Genomic DNA, 16,943 nt, shown 5'->3' with positions numbered 1-16,943 from the left:
CGAGCCTCTCCACTGTTTTCGTTCCAGCGGGCTGATCCTGAGGATTTATCGGTGTCTGCATGCTCCAAAACCTGTTGTAGAGGTATTGTAACCACATTGGATAAGGTGAGTGTAAAGTCTTCAAGTTTCAAGCGGCTGCATATATATACCTGAACGTTTGCACAGTTGGACACACTTCTGAGGGGTGTTCAGGATGCATAATGCCTTGCGTATACCATTCACCCACCTGCCGTTGTGCGGCGCCCGCCACATTGCTCACGACACAAGCATGCGTGTTGTATATGGTTCACAGCTTCGGGGAGGTTGACTGCCTCGATGAAAACCACAGCCTGAATCGTACGAGCGCTGGCAGCGGTTCAGCTGTGGACAGCCTGTCGTCAATCAAGTGCGCTCTGAGTTGCGAGCAGCAACTCTACGGACATAGGTAACGCACTCGAGGCGTGTTGTCCAGAACGTTGTCGCCGTGCGCCTCGCCAACAATAGGTCAACTTTTGTTGATCATACGTCGACATGTATAAGGCCATATGGAACTACACACACGGGCGCTGCCAGGACGCGGTATGTACTACCGTTTACTACCTACTTGGATCGATCAATTGCCAGCACGGAACGTACGGACTTGTGACTCAGAGCAGCCAGCGTCACTGGCGCCAGTCTTACTGGCTTCAGCGTCACGGTCTCTGCATAGACACATCTCCCCGACGTACTGTGTATATCTTTGCGTTCGCAACAATCGCATGACTTGACTTGACAGTTCAACACAGCCATTGTCGAGCTCGGGCCCAAAGCGCTGATCGGGCACAGTCAGTATTGATGATATATACGCATGGTCCCGCCGCGACTGACTCTACTGAGTGCTGAGCCATCGGGGTCTACTTTCACTGTTCCACTGGTTGCGTCGCGTACTTCGCAGCATCGTTTCTTGACTGTGTACTCATGTCGGATGACCAAGCCCCGGACGGCTTCGCTTCTAGAATACGTGGACTGGTCACACGCACGAAAGCACTGGCAACTTTTCAGAGAAAGGACAGTTTGGATGAAGGTACTTGGTGAAAGTGTCTGAATCACAATCGCTGCTCATCGGATACACGTTATACAATGCAGGTGGTCTGCGACTTCTTATCGCTGAAGATGGCGACATTGGGCCTATAGCATTGCATAGCCCAAGTATATCGACAGAAGATTTGGGAATCACTCATGACCCCGACAGGAGCCGCACCCACATCATCTTAGGTCCTTGTCTGTCTGTTTTTCGGTGAGTGGATACAAAGTGACTATGCCGACATTTTGGAGTTGATTCCTGCTCATTGGTGTAGACTCGCCCGCAGGCGACTATGGGTCATCTGTGGCGTCATCTGCCTCTTCCTCCTCACATTAGTATCCGCCAGTGTCTTCCTCCTGAAGGGAGATAAATCGGTCAGCACAGTTTTCAATGCACCGGGACGTATCGTTGACATGCACGTTCGCTCCACTCCAGCCTGTATGGGATGGTCCCACGGCCATCCCAGAGTACAATACATCTCTCGGCTGTCTGAACGCCTCTTATGCTTCCGAGTCGACCTTCGAGATCCCCGTTTCCTCGGAGGGGGCTCACCTCATCGAGGTCACTGGGTCCATAGTGGGGACCCTCGTCATCGCACAAGCAGACGAGAGTGCTACGCAGGTCCAGTACGAGATGAAGGTGATGGCCGATGAGGAGCGTACCTTCAATGTCATCAAGCGCGAGGAGCGCCCCAATGCAATGAGCCTCCATACGATCGGGCTTTCCGCTCCTGAATCCCATCCGTGCCAGCGCTTTGACATCACCGTCCGTGTCCCACCCACTGTGCGTCATCTCACCGTGAAGACCGAGGGGACGACCCACGTCCTGTTTGGCCGCCAGAGCAGCCTGTCCCTCTCCTCCCTCGACTTGGATCTACAGAGCACGGCCACAGACAACATGCTCCTCTCCCACATGGGCGTCCAGGCTGATACGATGACCTTCGCCATGGGCGGCGGGTGGCTCATGGGCAATCTCCTCCTCACCCAGAACATGTCTCTCCTCCAGTCCGGGCGCTCCGCGATGCTCGTCGACGTCGTGCCCTCCAACTCGCCGGATCTCGCGTCGGTCCCCGCAGTCCTCCGCACGGAATGCGGGCCGGGCCGCTCGCACATCACCCACCGGTCCATCTCACGGGCAGCACACAGGCCTATCGATAGCGTACATAGGGCGCAGCACGGCGGACAGCTGGAGATTGACTACAAGGGCACGGCGTTCGATGGGTCGGTGAAGGTCACTGCACAGTCGCTTCGCGCAAACGGGAAGCTGTCTGGAACCGTCAAAAAAGGGGAAAGAGCGAGTCACAAGACGTTGTGGGTAGGCGATGCGGAGGGCACAGACCGAGTGGAAGTGGAAAACCCCAAGGGATATGTATCGCTCAATTTCTAAACCATATTCCGCGATGGGGTCCGTTCTGGCTGATTTATTGGACTTAGGCTCGCTCGCCGTCCTATATTTCGTACGATTGACATGCAAGCGTGGTGAATGTACATTACTTGTGACACTTCTATCTCTCCGCCAATTCATCTACGACTCATATACGTTCTTCACCTTGTACATCTTCGTATCCGCCGGTGTCGCCAAGTCACCCTTCCCATAGATCGGATCGACTTTGTACATCTTCGTGTCCACTGGGATCTCGAACGCCTGCTCAGAACCCGCTCCCCGACCGCCCTTTTCAGCAATCTCCTTCTCCTTCGCCGCCTTCCCGGGAGCATTCGCAACTGGCGCCGCCTTGCTCGCAATGCTCGCCGCCCGGCCGTCCGGGATACATATGAACTCTCTCAGACCTGTCTCCCCCGACACACCGTCGTAAATATAGTACCCCTTCCGCTCGAACTGGATGATATCCCCCTTCTGCAGGTCAGTGACGTTCGCGTCCGCCCACGCGTCCTCGCGGAACTCGCTCTGCGGCGTGACGAAGTCCTTGACGTCGTCCTCGTCCTCGAGCTTCTTCTTCGTGATCAGGTAGTCGTAGTCGAGCAGCGTCGCGTCGACGAGTGCGTAAGCGGGGTGCGCTGAGGGGTCCGGGAGCCAGGTGATTTTCTTTTTGGTCTTGCGGAAGTCGCCGGAGAGGTGGAGGTCCATGGTGAGCGCGGTGATCACCCCATTGGCATCGGTTGTTTTGGAGCGGACGATGGCGTTGCCCCAGTCCATGAGAGTGATCTATAACCGGTTGAGCTTATGCGTGATGAGACAGATAAGCAGGAACGGACCTCCTCATTATCATCGAACGACAGCGCATCCTCCTGCTCAACGAGGATATGACTCGAGAACACTGTCTTCTTCTCGCCTACCTCCGGGTTCTTCTTGTGCTTGGGCAGCGTCTTCACCTCAGGCTCGGACGGCCCGCCGTTGATCGTGACCTTCACCCTGCAGCAAGATACCCAACTCAGCCTTTTCTCCCTGCACAAGGATGGCACACACGTACGTGCCGTTCTTGCCAATCGCCCAGAAGCGCGGTGCAATGGGGTCGATGACCTTTTTGTTCAGCGTCCAGAGCGAGTCCCACTCGAGCGAGACGATCGCTTGTGAGGGACCCTGGGCAAGCATGAACTGCCGGAGAGCGTCCACGGTCATGCCGCGTCGGCGGATACCTACAGAATGGAAGTGAGCAGATGCGTGGTAGAGGATCATCCGGTAGACGCACCCCGGACGGTCGGGAACCGCGGGTCGTCCCACCCGTGAACAATGCCCTGGTCGACGAACCAGTGGAGCTTGCGCTTGGAGAGGAGGGTGTAAATGAAGTTGAGGCGACTACGGAGGTGCAGTCATAAGTCACTTGTGCACGGCATCGCTACAAACAAGGCTTGTTCACCTGAAGTCCCAGATGTGCACCGAACGCAAGCCGAGCGCCTCAATCATCCAAAAGTATTGGGGATTCCGATCGCGGTACTCGTTCGTACGGAGCGCGTGCGTGACGCCCTCAAGCGAGTCCACGATCGGGCATGCGAAATCGTATGTCGGGTAGATCTTCCACTTATCGCTTTAAAAGGCGCACTCATGGTAAGCGAAACGTCCTAAGTCGCATGCTAGCAGCGTACCCTGTGCGGTGGTGCGGAAGGAGATTGCAACGGTAGATGACAGGGTCGCGGAGCGCCTTGTTTGGGTTGTCGACGCTCATCTTCGCGCGGATACACCACCGTACGCCCTCCGCAGAGCCTGTCTTCATCTCGGCAAAGTGTGCGAGGTTGTCCTCAACACTGTCTTCGCGATGCCTAGACGCGATGCCGTCGAAGCGCTGCTGGCGCATCTATTTTCATTACGGTGAGCGCCGTATATTGGGGAAGGTACAAGAGAACCCTACCTCCGCTTGCTCGGTGTCGTCTGCATATGCCTTGCCCTCCTTGATGATTTTGATCGCAAGCTCATACAGCTGGTCGAAGTAGTCAGACGTGTGCGAGACCGCATCTGCCTTGACATCCAACAGCGCAAGATCCTCCAGGATAGTCTCCTCAAATTCCGTGCGCTCTTTGGTCGGGTTCGTGTCATCAAACCGGATGAGCAACTTCCCCTTGTACATCTGTGCGAAATACTGGTTGAGCATTGCCGCCTTCGCGTGCCCAATGTGTAGGTAGCCACTCGGCTCGGGCGGGAAACGTGTGACGACTTGGCCCATCTCCGCACCCTCGAGGCCGAGCGCGAAGGAAGCAGCGGTCTTGTTGGAGCGCGCCTTGCTCGACTTCGCTTCGGCGAGGCTGGCGATGACGAGCTGAGTGGATTCGAGGGACTCGAGTTGAGTGTACCATCGAAGGAGGTGGACATGCTTGTTGTTTTTGAGGAGACCAACGATCTTCACACTCCCTAGCGGTGTCTGATGAGTATACGTGGTGTATAGAGCGGCAAGAACTTACCTTTCAAGGCACCCCATACGATCCAGTCTGCCGCGGAGACATCATGTCCGACCAAGAAGGTACGGAAAGCAAGGTGGTCGTCAAGAGAGTCGAGTGCCGCGACGATTGCGGGGAATGCAGTCACGGTGGGCAAGGACTTCGCCAGAGCGAAGTATGCTTGCGTCTACTCAGGTTTCAACGGTAGGTGTGCAGGAGAGCGAAAGATCTCGAGGATCATACCTTTGCACTGTCATCAGACAACCCTCCCTCCTTGGCCAAGGCCTGCACGATCTCGTCCTCTGCAGAGATCGTAGACCCGTTGAGGTCGAGCGAAAGGCTTGCACCTTCCTCGAAAGTTAGTTCGGCCTTGCCGGTGTAGGTCGCGATCGCTGCCGCTGCGTAAGGGAAAGGGGACAGAGTCGCTGAAAACTTGAGTACATCAGCCATCGCGGCGAGGATGTATGTGGCAGATGAGTGGGATGAGAGGATGCAGGAGAAATCGGGCTCACAGACTGACTCGCCACAAACGCGCCTCGATCGACTCGAGATCTGATCGAGACGGTCCGGTCAAACTGTGGCGCTCCGACGTTTAGTTGGACGCGCTCGGTCGACTTGGTGGGTGCAAGAATAATCAGGCTGCGCAAGCAGATTCCATCCAAATCTTGAATTGTACTTGCAGAGATCGTACAATACTACTTTGCGAGTCTTGCATCTTGCGGCGCCCGGGAACTTGAGCTTAGATGCATCCTCGCAATCCGTATGGGACGGCGCCCGACTTCGTGTCTCTCGCAGATGCCTATCCTGCGTTAAAACCTCAGTGAGTACCTCATTATCTTACTTTCGGAGAGAACTAAAGTTATGTGTGCTCCAAGTCTCATCGCCACGGCTAGTGGGGTGTCAATCGACTTCCGGGACGAGACTTCACAAAGGTCTGCCTGAATCTCTGTTTGATTCTGTTCTGACGTGTTTGCACAGGACAGACGACTCACAGAAGCCTTACTTCATCGAGACTTCAGCCTGATGATTGACGTTCCGGAAGTTCGACTATGCCCCCCTGTGCGTTATTTCGGTATATCTAACGAGGTACCCAACTGACTGTCTAAGATAGGTGCCGAATAGGTTTGTAACCAACATGTGTGACTCCTGCGCCGGCTGAAGATTGCAGCATAGGCTGAATTATATTTTGTGGCTTCAAGACGTAGTCAACGCGACGTATCTCACCGAACCCCCAATTCATCACAGAAGAGTCACAGGAGTCGACATGTGTGTGATCCCCACCTTTAGTAGTGGTCTCATTTGACTCGTGTGGGCAGTGGAACAGGAGCGTCGGCAATCTATCCTCTCCTGGGATGTCGTGTGGATGCTCAGTGGAGTTTTGTTGCTACAGGTTTGTCACGCAGTTGGCTGAGCGGATTCTTGTTTCTGACAGTTCTGCAGACGTCGATGAAAAGTCGCTCCAGTACGCTCGGCTTAATATACAGAACAACAACCTCCAGGATCGCGTCAGCCTTGTGCAATCGGATCCAAACGGACCTGTCCTCCAACATGTCCTGGGTGCTAGCGCTACTCAGCCCGGCCCGTCAACATCGGTGTAAGTGGACGCGAAACGAACCTAGCGATCGACGTCGCTTATGGTGGCTACAGGACAGTCTTCGACTTTACTATGTGTAATCCCCCGTTCTACGGCAGCAAGGAAGACGTCAAACGATCCGCCGAAGCCAAGGAATACCAGCCCAACGCGGTACGTATCCCATATGACTTCAAGGTTGAGTTCTTGACCTGATTGGCGTCCCTGTAACGTAGGTTTGTACCGGTGCGGATGTAGAGATGATTACCCCGGGTGGAGAAGGGGCATTCGTCTGCAAGATGGTCTCGGAAAGCCTAGAGCTCCGTTCTCGATGTCGGTACGTCTACAGTCTTAATATGTTCTCGCAAGTGCCAATCGTTGACTGGCCCTGACCAGCTGGTACACTTCCATGCTGGGCAAGCTGTCCTCTCTCACAGAAGTCGTTGCTCTGCTGCGCAAACACCAGGTAGGCGGAATTTGTCGCTAGCAAGCGAGCAGCTGATAGATGATTCGTCCAGATTGACAACTACGCCATAACTGAGTTTGTACAGGGGCAGACCCGGCGATGGGCGATCGCGTGGTCCTTTGGCGATGTACACCTCCCAGACGTGCGCATGTCTCCTGCTTCGCGTGCGGTTCCTCATAACATTCGATCATTTCCTACAGTCGATAGCGCGGATACCCAACCCGTCAGTCCACTCGCTCATGCCCCCACATAACACCGTTCAGCAAACGTACCCCCAATCGACCTCACTCGATCGCCTCTCATCCGCCGTCACGTCGACGCTAGCTTCCATCGAAGGCGTCTCAGTACAGCCACTGCCGCGTGACGACGGTGCTGAACATACGTTTCCGGGCGCGGACACGTTGGTGACGGCAGCACGCGATACGTGGTCCAGAACGGCGAGAAGACGCAAGATGCGCGAGACAAGTATGCAAGTGGACGATGAACCCAGTAATGCCCTCGTGTGTCGCGTCTCTGGCGTCACTCCCGAGCAAGTCAGCCTCGGGGAGAATGGGGGAAAGGACGCGACAGTTGGCGCAATACTACAGTGTCACTGGGCGAAGGGCCGTGACAGAGGGTTGTTCGAGAGCTTTGCAAGTCATCTTGGTAGGAAAGTATCGGCTGCACTGTAGAATCTACGAGACATGTATTATGGGCATACCATTTTTCCGCTTCTTGACGCGGAAGGACATTGTGGTAGAAGTCTGGATGGTAAAATACCTACCAGTGCTCTGTACAACCTGAGAGAAGCCCTGACGGGAGGAGATGCAGTCGTAACATGAGTGCGGCGTCTCCTGTCAGGGTTGCTCAAAGCCGACCGTCGAGCGGTATCGCTCTCGAACTGAGTCCATTCAAATGAGAGCAAGGATATTGAGCGATAAACCTCCGACTTCACCCTGCATAGAGCATGCATACTTGTTTGTTGCTGGTGACTGGAGTCACGGTCAGTAACATAACCTCCAATCATGCAATTGAGCCAACCCTCCGTACCTCTCGGTGGTTCGTCAAGTCGAAACCAGTTGCATTGTACCGTTCGTTGTCACAGGCAACTGATAAGTGGAAATCTGTGAGGTAAATTCAGCCTTCGCCACTGGTAAGTTACTTAGACGCCAACTGCACAGAACGGGCGCTTATCATTGCCTTTGTTCTTCGCCTGTCGTGTCCACTTTCCATCCATCCGCCACACGCACTCATCGCTGATCTCCAGCAGTCGACATCGACTGCACAGAACCACATCAAAGGCAACACACACCCGATCACTACCATCACATACCTCTTGCTCTAGTCATACCGATGTTCTCAATTCGACTTTTCCAGGCCGACCATCCCAACGGGACATCGATGGTCGACATGGTCAGAGAATTAGCGAGGAAGCCTAAGCCTCGTTATCTAGAGTGCAGACCGGCCACGTTCGCTCAGCCAACACCACGCAACCCTCGTCTGGAGGGGCGGGCAAAGTTCGCAGCGATCCTTGATGGTGAATGGGCAGCGTGTAGCGAGGAAACCGTCGCTGCAAACACATATAACGTAGCAGTCAACAAAGGGCATCCCGTAAGAAGACGATCATAAAATGCTACGTGATCTGTGCTCACCTGTGGCATGCCCATAAAGGACGTTGTCTACACCACTTGGCCACCTAAGCTCTCGTCCCAGATTAACAATCATTCGGGAGAGTTTACGGAGTCACAGAGCTTGGCCAACGCACCCGTATGTGCTCCATGTTCTTCACCAAAAGGTTGCTAACTGCATGTGGTCACAGATTGCGGGCTGTTTGGACCCAACGTTCACGACAGGGTCGGTGAAAGCCCAACCAGCTATTGGGGAGAACAATGAGGCTACTCAGCTGGCGCGGCAGCAAGATGATCAACGGAAACATGCCTTCCACAGATTCGAAAGACTTCTGACTCGACGGCTGCTTGCGCAAGAGGCAGGCGAAGGTGACTTAATCCTTCGAGAGATCACGGATCTCACCCTCGCTAGCGCCGCGCAGGACGTTATTGAAGAACGGCGCGACAAGTTGACTGCTAAATACCAGGCGCACGCACCCGCTGCGCAAACGAAGGCAGTCGCACCGGAGCGACACCAGCCATCGCGGGAGGGACGGGTGCAGGCGTCGTCTGCCCCGCAGTTGAGCCCTGCATCCTCGACGACGCTGCTGAGTCCGGTGCAGGTATGGGAACCACTGGCGACATCGACGCCTCGACCCGACTACCAATTCAACCCGTGGAAAACGGATGGGGTGGAATAGGTGCGTTGATCCACCGCCTACCCCCAGACACATCGTGCTGACGACGGTCCCTTGAGTAGTTTGACTGTGGACATGCACGCCGCGGAGGCAGATGTGCACTCGGTGGTATACACTCCTTTGTCGGGGCATCGGGCAGGTCTGCGTATCTGTATGTGTTGGATGTCAGAGGCGAGAAGTTGGCATACGTGGCGAACCTGTATATATACACATAGAGAACGGAGATCAGAAGTGTTCGGATTGTGCACTCCTGGACGGCTCGCATGTACCTGATTTTCCATGATTATTGCAGCGTCAATGTGGTGGAAAGTGCTTTCACATATATCCTTCCTCAAGATTGGTGATTTATCAGCTTAGCGACTCCGATTGAATCATGTATTCTCGGTCAATGGGACAGCCCGCCAACATCAACCTGTGTGGTAAAGTCAGTTTTCGCCACTGAAACTTAGACGCCGACTGCACAAACCAGGCGCCTATTCTTGCCTTTGTCTCTCCGTCGTCTCTCCCATCTGCTACTTACTCTTGTCACTCATCACCAGTCGACACCGACTGGATACGACAACGTTAGAGGCAACGCACATCCGATCGAAGTCATCACGTACCTCTTGCTCCGATCGCAACGATGTTCTCGATGCGACTCTTCCAGGCCGACCATCCCAACGGCACGTCGATGGTAGACGTAATCAGAGAAATGTCGAGGAAACCCAAGCCTCGCTATCTCAAATGCATACCAGCTACCTTCGCGCAGCCGACGCCTTGCCATACTCAACTCGAGGAGCGGGCAAAGTTCGCGGCGATCCTTGATGGTGAATGGGACGCGTACAACAGTGGCGTGCGGGCTGCAAACACAGAATACAGAGCGGTCAACCAAGACCATCCGGTAAGAGGACTTCAATGAGCTGCTATGTAGTCTGTGCTCACCTGAGATGTGCACATAAAGGAGATAGTCTACACGACATGGCCTCCGATGTTGACCCAGACCGACGAACACTCGGGGAAGATGTCGGTGTCACAATACCTACCCAATGTACCGGTACGTACTCCGTGATTGTCGCCAGACGCTGCGAGCTGGGTGACTGAGTCCCCTTTGCAGACATTCAGCCATGTGGACCCTACGCTGCAAAATGACCAGCCAGCTACCACACGAGATGTGGGGGCAGCTCAGCCGGGGAAACAGCAATCCAGCCAGCGGAAGCAGGCTTTCCGTGTGGTTGACAAACTTGTCACAGCACGTATGCTGGCGCAGGAGGAGGGAGATGGGGAGTTACTCCTTCGGGAGATCACGAATCTTACTCTCGCCGCCGCCGCTCAGGATACCGAGCTGGAGAGGGTTGCAGCGTCGATTGGCGGTCCCAGAGAGAGCGCGCCCATCGCACCGCCTGTGCAGGCAGATGCAGACCGGGCCTCGACGCCTTGGGAGGAATGGGCGCCCCAGGCGACCTCCACTCCGCGTCTGAGCCCAGGGTCCTCGGCGACATTGCTCAGTCCCGCGGATAACTTGATGCCGCTAGTAGCATTGACCGAAAAGAGTGAAAGGGAGATCTAATGGAGTAGGAGGTACGTCGATGTGCTGTCAACTTTCCATTATGCATGGTGACCGAGGATGTTGTGTGCAGTTGGCCGCGGGAGTCCGCGCGTGGGATGTTGAGTGCGGAAAATCGCTTCTCAATTTGAAAACGTGGAACTGGTGGTATGAGGCAAGACTTCGGGTTAGGGGGCCTGCACGCGTAGGATATGGAAGTTGAAAGTAGTCGAGTTCTGTATCAGATTGAATCGTCGTCCTGTGTCAATAATGGTGATTGTATGGCATCGTTCGTGGTGTCCGTATAGCGCAGAGGTCAATCGCATTAGTCGTCCGCGCCAGCATCATACAGTGCGGCTCGACCGGTACACGCAGAGCCTTGGCATAGACGCTGGTCGCATAAAGGCGCCCGACCTGGGCGCGTACTTGCGTCTCGCCTTTCATCTTCAATCGCTCATCGTCGAAGATCCTCCCCGACTTGAGGACTTCAGCAGCACCTATCACCTCGATTTCAACAGCTACACGCGTAAGCTCTCGCAGAACACATACCTGCGCGCTCGACACGAGATTGAAGTCGCTGTTCCAGTCTTGACGATGTTCTCGTTTCGACTATTCCTCGCAGACACCCCCTACGCCTCCGCAGCTGACATAGTCAGAGAGATGACAAGGAAGCCGAAGCGTTACTTGGAATGTAGACCGTTGATCTTCGCACAGCCAACGCCCGAGTACCCGGAAGGAACGAGATTTGCGACGATCCTGGAAAACGACTGGGATCTACACGAGGGTCGGGTCATACCTGCAAGCACAAAAGCAAAAACGGTTGTCGAGGGCCATCCGGTGAGTGAAGGGCGACGGTGAACCGTTGATGGATTTGTGCTCACCTGAGACCAAGGAGAGTGGCGTGGTCTACACTACGTGGCCGCCAGTGCTGCCGACGCCACACGGGCAGTCGTCGCAAAACGCACCGCGCAATGAGTATGGGCCCGCCGATCGCGTATGTCATGCTAAGTACTGGATGTAGTCTTGTTCTGAACTACTCGGTTTGCATAGTTGGGGGGTATCTGTAACGAGGTATACCCAGGCCACGGCTACATAGCTTCCGGACAGACCCACAGGGCTCCCGACCGGAAGGAACAAGTCCACCCGGGCGCAAATCATTGCGAGGAGAGGGCACGGGCATTCGGTCCAGTACGGGATCTTGTCGTCGCCCGCGTGCGTGCACACGAAGTCGAAGGCCATTTCTTGCGAGAGATGATGAACATCGTCTTGGCCGCCGCAGAGCAGGATGCGTGCACAGAAAGGTCTTCGAATGCAAACAGTGCCCCTAAAGAACTGGAGGGTACAGGCCTGTCCAACCGGCCGTCCAGTCCGATCGACGACTGGATGCCACAAGCGACATCCACTCCCCGCCCGAGTCCTACGTCGTCGTCGACGCTCCTCAGTCCCGCATTGGACAGGTCGCCGTTGACTCTTCGAGGGAGCGGTAGAGTTGGTTACGAGAAGACGGGGGTCCAGGTAAGGCTGTGCGCTTGACTTGCGTTGTTAACAGGCTGACAACCATACCGACCGCAGCTCGCCGTTGAATCGCAAACATACGCGGGTGTGAGAGCGTGAAGTCCGTGTTCTATGTTGCACTCTCGTCTTCCTTGTCGGCTCACGTCTGCAGGCAGTGGCGATTTTTGAAGGCGACGGGGAGAAGCTCGAGACCAGGGAGCGGCACCATCCTTTTGCGCAGGGGATACGTCGCTTCCGCATCAAGGGGAGAGCGGAGGAGGGGACCGAATGGTGGTTTAGAGCGGGCTGTTCATAAAGCAAGCCGGATGTGGTCCCATTGTATACGTAGATTGGTTCCCCAGTATCTTGACACAATAGTCGTGGCGCAGCATCGGTCTTTGAAGCCCCGTCTCCTCAAAGACTTCAAGGCAGGACGTATGCACACGAACGGATGAGTGTTTCTCCTCGCAACGAGCGTGTCCCTCCGCACACGGCGAATTGTCCCATAGCTTTCTCTTGTATACTCTGACTTGCAGTCATCGTGCACGAGCAATCCCCCGCCCCTGGCATTCGTCATTCACCTATCCTCCTCGCCGAACCCAATAGGAGCGGGCTGCCCCTAACACTATAGGGTCCGAGGCGGTATGCCGGCATCACGCGCCGCCACACAGATAAGTTATGCAGCAGCTAAGCCACAACCGCGTAAGCGCCAGTTCAACAAAGGCGGCACTCGCCCGTGGCCTCGTTCTTGTAGTCGTCTTCCCACTTCCTCGCTCCTGCTGCCTGTTCGCTCATACCTATCAAGGCATCACATACGCGTCAACAGACCTAGAGAACATAGATCAATAACATGCAAGACTATAGACAGACCGTGAGTGTCTGATTAGTCGACTTACCCGACGACGCGATCGTTCAATTGCGATTGTCTAGTACGCGACAGGCCCGACGTACGGCAAGATACGCGTACCTCCTCAAGGCTTGAAGCCTGGTCGAGGGACTCTTCGCATCGAACGAGGAGGATTGCATCCTCAATATCCTCAATCGCCACAGGACGGACTGAATATGAGGTGGGTTCATCTTGTATGAGTATCAGGTCCGGCATTCATTTGACAGCTCGCCATACAGGATGTCAGCTATAAGCACAAATGCATTTACGGGCGGCGATGGGCATTTGGTAAGTCAGAGCACCGCATCGTTCGTAAATCAACTTGTGCTTACCTGTAATGTGGCGTAGGCTCAGGACGGCTTCGCATCGCGCCTACATCGATGGAGAGGTTATTTGGCACCGCCGCCTGCTTCATGGGACAGAAGCGGTTTGCAGATGGGTGCGAATGTCGGATTATCGGGCGACTGTCAAATGGTGAGTCCCTCTACCCCGACGAGTCCATCAGTCGTCTACATACCATGAAACAGGCTGCCGCCAGCTTCGAGCCGGTGAATCCAAAATCCGAGGCCGTGCTTGAAGTTGAAGAGGCGAGTGCGCCATCTCCCGAAAGCCAGATCTTAGCCCATCTCGCATCACCATCCAGCACGACGTCCCGTTGGACGAGGAGCTCCTACGCGTTGCTATGGACCAAACATTGGGCGGTATAGCATGGGCGGCGCTCGCTGAAGAGGTCGCATCGAGCTCCAAGGCGTCCTCGGGCCCGGCGTCGCCATCCGATGGCAATGCGGCCTGTGGGCTTAAGGCGCGTCTCTGAGTTTTCTCCTCGAGTACTGCGTCGCCAGGCCGCGTGGGGCGGATCCGGTGGGACGGCTCGAGGCTGGCTGCGGTCACGGCGACGGAGAGGGAGAGGTGTACACAACGATGGGAGAGAATGGTCCTGGATCCGGAGTAGCTATGGAGGGACCAGCATCGCGGCGACAAACGACCCAATGCTACAGGGCTCTGGGCGGGTGGGAGCTTGCTCGTTTCATGGTGCGCGAACGGGTCGATCGACATGGCCCTTGGGGAGACAATTGTCTGTTGAACCGTCTACATTGTTATTTCACCGCTTTTCACACTGCATAGATCATCTGCATACCATGACTCCGAACTGCGCTCGAATGTTATCCAAGAGTCCCAATCGCGCATCGTTCGTGGATGGTAAATCAGTCCCCGGGGGTGAGTGATTCGGTGGCCGGGCGTGACGAGCGTTGGTCAGCGTCGCAAGGGCAGCGAGAGCGGTGTTCAATAACATTCAGGGCGATGAAGTACCAACACCAGGGCTTGAGCGGGGCTCGCGAAGGAACGCAGCGTGGAGATGGGCATCGTACAGGACAGGCCTTGGGACAGGCCACTGAGGTCGCCTGTGCCACTCCGAGTCGGGCCACACCCGACTGTTGATCCAGGTTGATCCAGCGGCTCAGTGGCTGAGCCGGACCGTCCCGCCACCGATGCGATGCGTCACGACTGTACAGCACCTGGGCCGCATGTCTACCAAACATCATGCACATATTGGTGGCCGACACGCATCTATGCTTGATTTATGCGCTGGTGCAGCATCACTGTCGTCGACTCGACGAATATTAATCATCCTATGCTGTGATCCGATGCCACAGAATGCCGCGCTCGCTATCGAGAAACTCACACACTGCGTCTCGAGATCCAGAGCACAGACGTGACTTCGCCTCGAAGGCCTGAAATCAGCGACCTCGAATTCACGATACGTATACGTAGGTGCGCTGCGTAGCAAATCAATTGTCGGAAGCCAGCGTATGGTAGCTCGCGTGGACGACGTCGCGCACTGCGCGCGCAGAACCAAATCACGCAAGTATAATAGGTCGCGATACTCGTCGTATGCAGCATCCCTTGTGGGAGGAAAGCAGAATTCTGCATTAATGGGGTGGGAGCCTGGACCGGGTATGCTCATGAGTTGCCCGGTACGTCAGGCGACAAGGGATTTCAACCGTCTGCTCCATTTCCGACAACGAAAGCCTTTTGAGACCTCGCAGTGCTTGCTACGACGGCTCATTGTCCATGTCCATTCCTATGATCCGAGTTTTCTATTACTAGCCAGTTCCTACGTACAGGATATATGAAGCTGCGTTGAGCGATTCGACTACGATGTACACTGCGTGCGTCCCGTTGGGAATCACTCTGCTCGCCAGGGCTCTTGTGTCTCCCCAGTAAGCAGAATTGCATCCCGGGCGCGCACTTCGTCAATCCTTGGGTGGTTGATGGATGATGCACGCCTAGTCAGCACTCACTCTGAAACTGAGAACTAAGCCTGTGTGATTGTACGTCTGCATGTCGCTGCGGCAAGGTGCATCGTGCCATGATTTCATGCCGTGTCGCAGAAAGACTCGCCCCGGCCTACAAAGGTCGCGTAAGAAGTAATCCGATTGGTGTGAGATGGGTGCAATTTCAGGACTGCTGAACGTTCCGACAAGGGCATTGAAAGTACAAACTTAGAATTCAAGTCAATCGCAGCGTGGAACATACACATCGGGTTCCCGCGCATTCATGATCATTCACTGCATTGAAACATTGCGAGTTTCCCCGCCCGCGTGCATCGCGTGCATGAGCTATTGACAGCACTGTGAGTCGCTGAACGACCTGAAGAGCCCAGAACAGTATATAATCGCACTTGTATCTTTCCTCCAGGATGTCCCGCCCTGGTACACAAGTCGCCCGAATGGATTCAGTGATGCCCGAGTATCGCCATTGATGATACCACTACGACTTGGACTCGGACGTGCTGAGGGACCATCTGACGGCGTTTAGACAGTACCTCATTTGCGTGCTGTCAGTCAAGCCTCAACAAGACAGTGAAAGGTGCTTCCATACTGGGTTTCTTTTGTTCGGTCTTCGCACCGCACTGACAGGAATAACGGAAAGAGCTCAATGCACAATGCATAGTTGCCACTCGAGGCGCGTGGCTTTGAGCGCTTAACCTGCCACCAGACGTTGATCTTGCCACTCACCGAAGTTCGTCGTGTCCGCTCCCCACATACCACCACCCTACATTCTGGTCCGACATCCAAACGCGAGTGTCAACCGAGTGAACGTCTTCAACCAGAGCTCGATTCAAGTTCTTACCGTCGACAGGTTCGGTCTCGTAATGAACGTCACGTTGAATGTCACTGCAATGGGTCCACTTGCCAATCACCCACCCCTGCCAAGCGCAGCCTCGCCACCACCGTATGTCGCCACCGCCGAGGCTATGGAGCAGGAAGCCAGGGAAAACTTGGCCACTCGCCTGAGAACACAAATGAATATAGAAGAAGACGGCCACCTTGTAAGTCAACTCATCTTTGGGTCCATAATCAAGTGTGTGCTCACCGCGGTCACTGCTGAAGGAGGCTGGGAAGCTCGACAACACAGAGTACCTCACGCCATGTGTCTACTCGCCACAGCCACTCCCAGCTCTGGGAGGCTGCAACGCGATCCTGAGGGGATCCTGGGATGTAGTACCCAAGGACGCTGCCGAGGCTACAGCAATAGTGAGCGTATGGGACTTGACATTGACGATAAATAGTGCTCAGCATACTCGTCAGATGGAAACAGCGACAAGGAACTACCCTCTCGGTGTTTCCTTGAGCTCCTACTGGTTGGCAAGCCCACACATTGGTCTCACTTACAAGAGACCCTATGCGTCTATAACAGGCGCCTTCAGCATCGAGCCATTCAGGCGAGAGTTGCCACGCACGATAGGCGGGCCATCAACCACATACAACGAAGTGGTGGAGGTCATGTCGACTGAGCCTTTATCTGCGATCGTCAATTATACCACGCTACAAGGACCAGAAACGACAC

At 55.0% G+C, this 16,943-nt stretch overlaps 8 protein-coding genes across 8 annotated transcripts; 4 read left to right on the top strand and 4 right to left on the bottom strand.

Moving 5' to 3' along the window:
- Positions 1–850: 850 nt before the first annotated feature.
- B0H18DRAFT_1209253 (uncharacterized protein) lies at positions 851–2,428 on the top strand (the record flags this gene model as incomplete). The annotated part of the gene is made up of 4 exons (XM_048036314.1): positions 851–1,042; positions 1,105–1,255; positions 1,317–1,416; positions 1,478–2,428. Exons 1-4 carry the CDS (start codon positions 937–939, stop codon positions 2,426–2,428), a joined length of 1,308 nt encoding a protein of 435 aa, XP_047896135.1. The 5' UTR covers positions 851–936.
- A 69-nt stretch (positions 2,429–2,497) lies between these two features.
- On the bottom strand, positions 2,498–5,375 carry B0H18DRAFT_131675 (glutamate-tRNA ligase). The gene is made up of 9 exons (XM_048036775.1): positions 5,113–5,375; positions 4,894–5,056; positions 4,347–4,843; positions 4,084–4,292; positions 3,858–4,025; positions 3,690–3,796; positions 3,471–3,636; positions 3,256–3,412; positions 2,498–3,205 (listed from the first exon to the last, which is right to left on the bottom strand). The coding sequence occupies exons 1-9, from the start codon at positions 5,317–5,319 to the stop codon at positions 2,567–2,569; spliced, it is 2,313 nt and encodes a 770-aa protein (XP_047896134.1). The 5' UTR covers positions 5,320–5,375; the 3' UTR covers positions 2,498–2,566.
- A 107-nt stretch (positions 5,376–5,482) lies between these two features.
- Positions 5,483–7,576, top strand: B0H18DRAFT_930272 (S-adenosyl-L-methionine dependent methyltransferase; the record flags this gene model as incomplete). The annotated part of the gene is made up of 12 exons (XM_048041709.1): positions 5,483–5,689; positions 5,745–5,801; positions 5,853–5,932; positions 6,036–6,135; positions 6,186–6,259; positions 6,310–6,426; positions 6,522–6,613; positions 6,676–6,776; positions 6,836–6,905; positions 6,958–7,047; positions 7,106–7,414; positions 7,466–7,576. The coding sequence occupies exons 1-12, from the start codon at positions 5,613–5,615 to the stop codon at positions 7,574–7,576; spliced, it is 1,278 nt and encodes a 425-aa protein (XP_047896133.1). The 5' UTR covers positions 5,483–5,612.
- A 2,351-nt stretch (positions 7,577–9,927) lies between these two features.
- On the top strand, positions 9,928–10,946 carry B0H18DRAFT_992893 (uncharacterized protein). The gene is made up of 4 exons (XM_048045155.1): positions 9,928–10,069; positions 10,130–10,222; positions 10,283–10,746; positions 10,806–10,946. Exons 2-3 carry the CDS (start codon positions 10,157–10,159, stop codon positions 10,733–10,735), a joined length of 519 nt encoding a protein of 172 aa, XP_047896132.1. The 5' UTR covers positions 9,928–10,069; positions 10,130–10,156; the 3' UTR covers positions 10,736–10,746; positions 10,806–10,946.
- A 418-nt stretch (positions 10,947–11,364) lies between these two features.
- Positions 11,365–11,606, top strand: B0H18DRAFT_992889 (uncharacterized protein). The gene has a single exon (XM_048045154.1). The coding sequence runs from the start codon at positions 11,372–11,374 to the stop codon at positions 11,567–11,569; it is 198 nt and encodes a 65-aa protein (XP_047896131.1). The 5' UTR covers positions 11,365–11,371; the 3' UTR covers positions 11,570–11,606.
- On the bottom strand, positions 11,365–12,927 carry B0H18DRAFT_992887 (uncharacterized protein). The gene is made up of 4 exons (XM_048045153.1): positions 12,378–12,927; positions 12,284–12,326; positions 11,595–12,226; positions 11,365–11,509 (listed from the first exon to the last, which is right to left on the bottom strand). The coding sequence occupies exons 1-3, from the start codon at positions 12,464–12,466 to the stop codon at positions 11,711–11,713; spliced, it is 648 nt and encodes a 215-aa protein (XP_047896130.1). The 5' UTR covers positions 12,467–12,927; the 3' UTR covers positions 11,365–11,509; positions 11,595–11,710.
- An 857-nt stretch (positions 12,928–13,784) lies between these two features.
- On the bottom strand, positions 13,785–14,536 carry B0H18DRAFT_1209248 (uncharacterized protein; the record flags this gene model as incomplete). The annotated part of the gene is made up of 2 exons (XM_048036313.1): positions 14,230–14,536; positions 13,785–14,180 (listed from the first exon to the last, which is right to left on the bottom strand). Coding segments are annotated over exons 1-2 (552 nt in total), but the record flags the coding sequence as incomplete, so codon positions are not given.
- A 1,910-nt stretch (positions 14,537–16,446) lies between these two features.
- Positions 16,447–16,941, bottom strand: B0H18DRAFT_131402 (uncharacterized protein). Its single transcript, XM_048036774.1, has 3 exons — positions 16,837–16,941; positions 16,678–16,784; positions 16,447–16,619 (listed from the first exon to the last, which is right to left on the bottom strand). Exons 1-3 carry the CDS (start codon positions 16,857–16,859, stop codon positions 16,531–16,533), a joined length of 219 nt encoding a protein of 72 aa, XP_047896128.1. The 5' UTR covers positions 16,860–16,941; the 3' UTR covers positions 16,447–16,530.
- Between the last annotated feature and the right edge of the window lie 2 nt (positions 16,942–16,943).

Source organism: Fomitopsis serialis (assembly GCF_022376445.1).
Source record: "Fomitopsis serialis strain Sig1Antser10 chromosome Unknown B0H18scaffold_16, whole genome shotgun sequence".
Classification (NCBI taxonomy): domain Eukaryota; kingdom Fungi; phylum Basidiomycota; class Agaricomycetes; order Polyporales; family Fomitopsidaceae; genus Fomitopsis; species Fomitopsis serialis.
The sequence above is the reverse complement of the archived record's forward strand: the minus strand, read 5'-3'. Positions and strand labels throughout refer to the sequence as shown.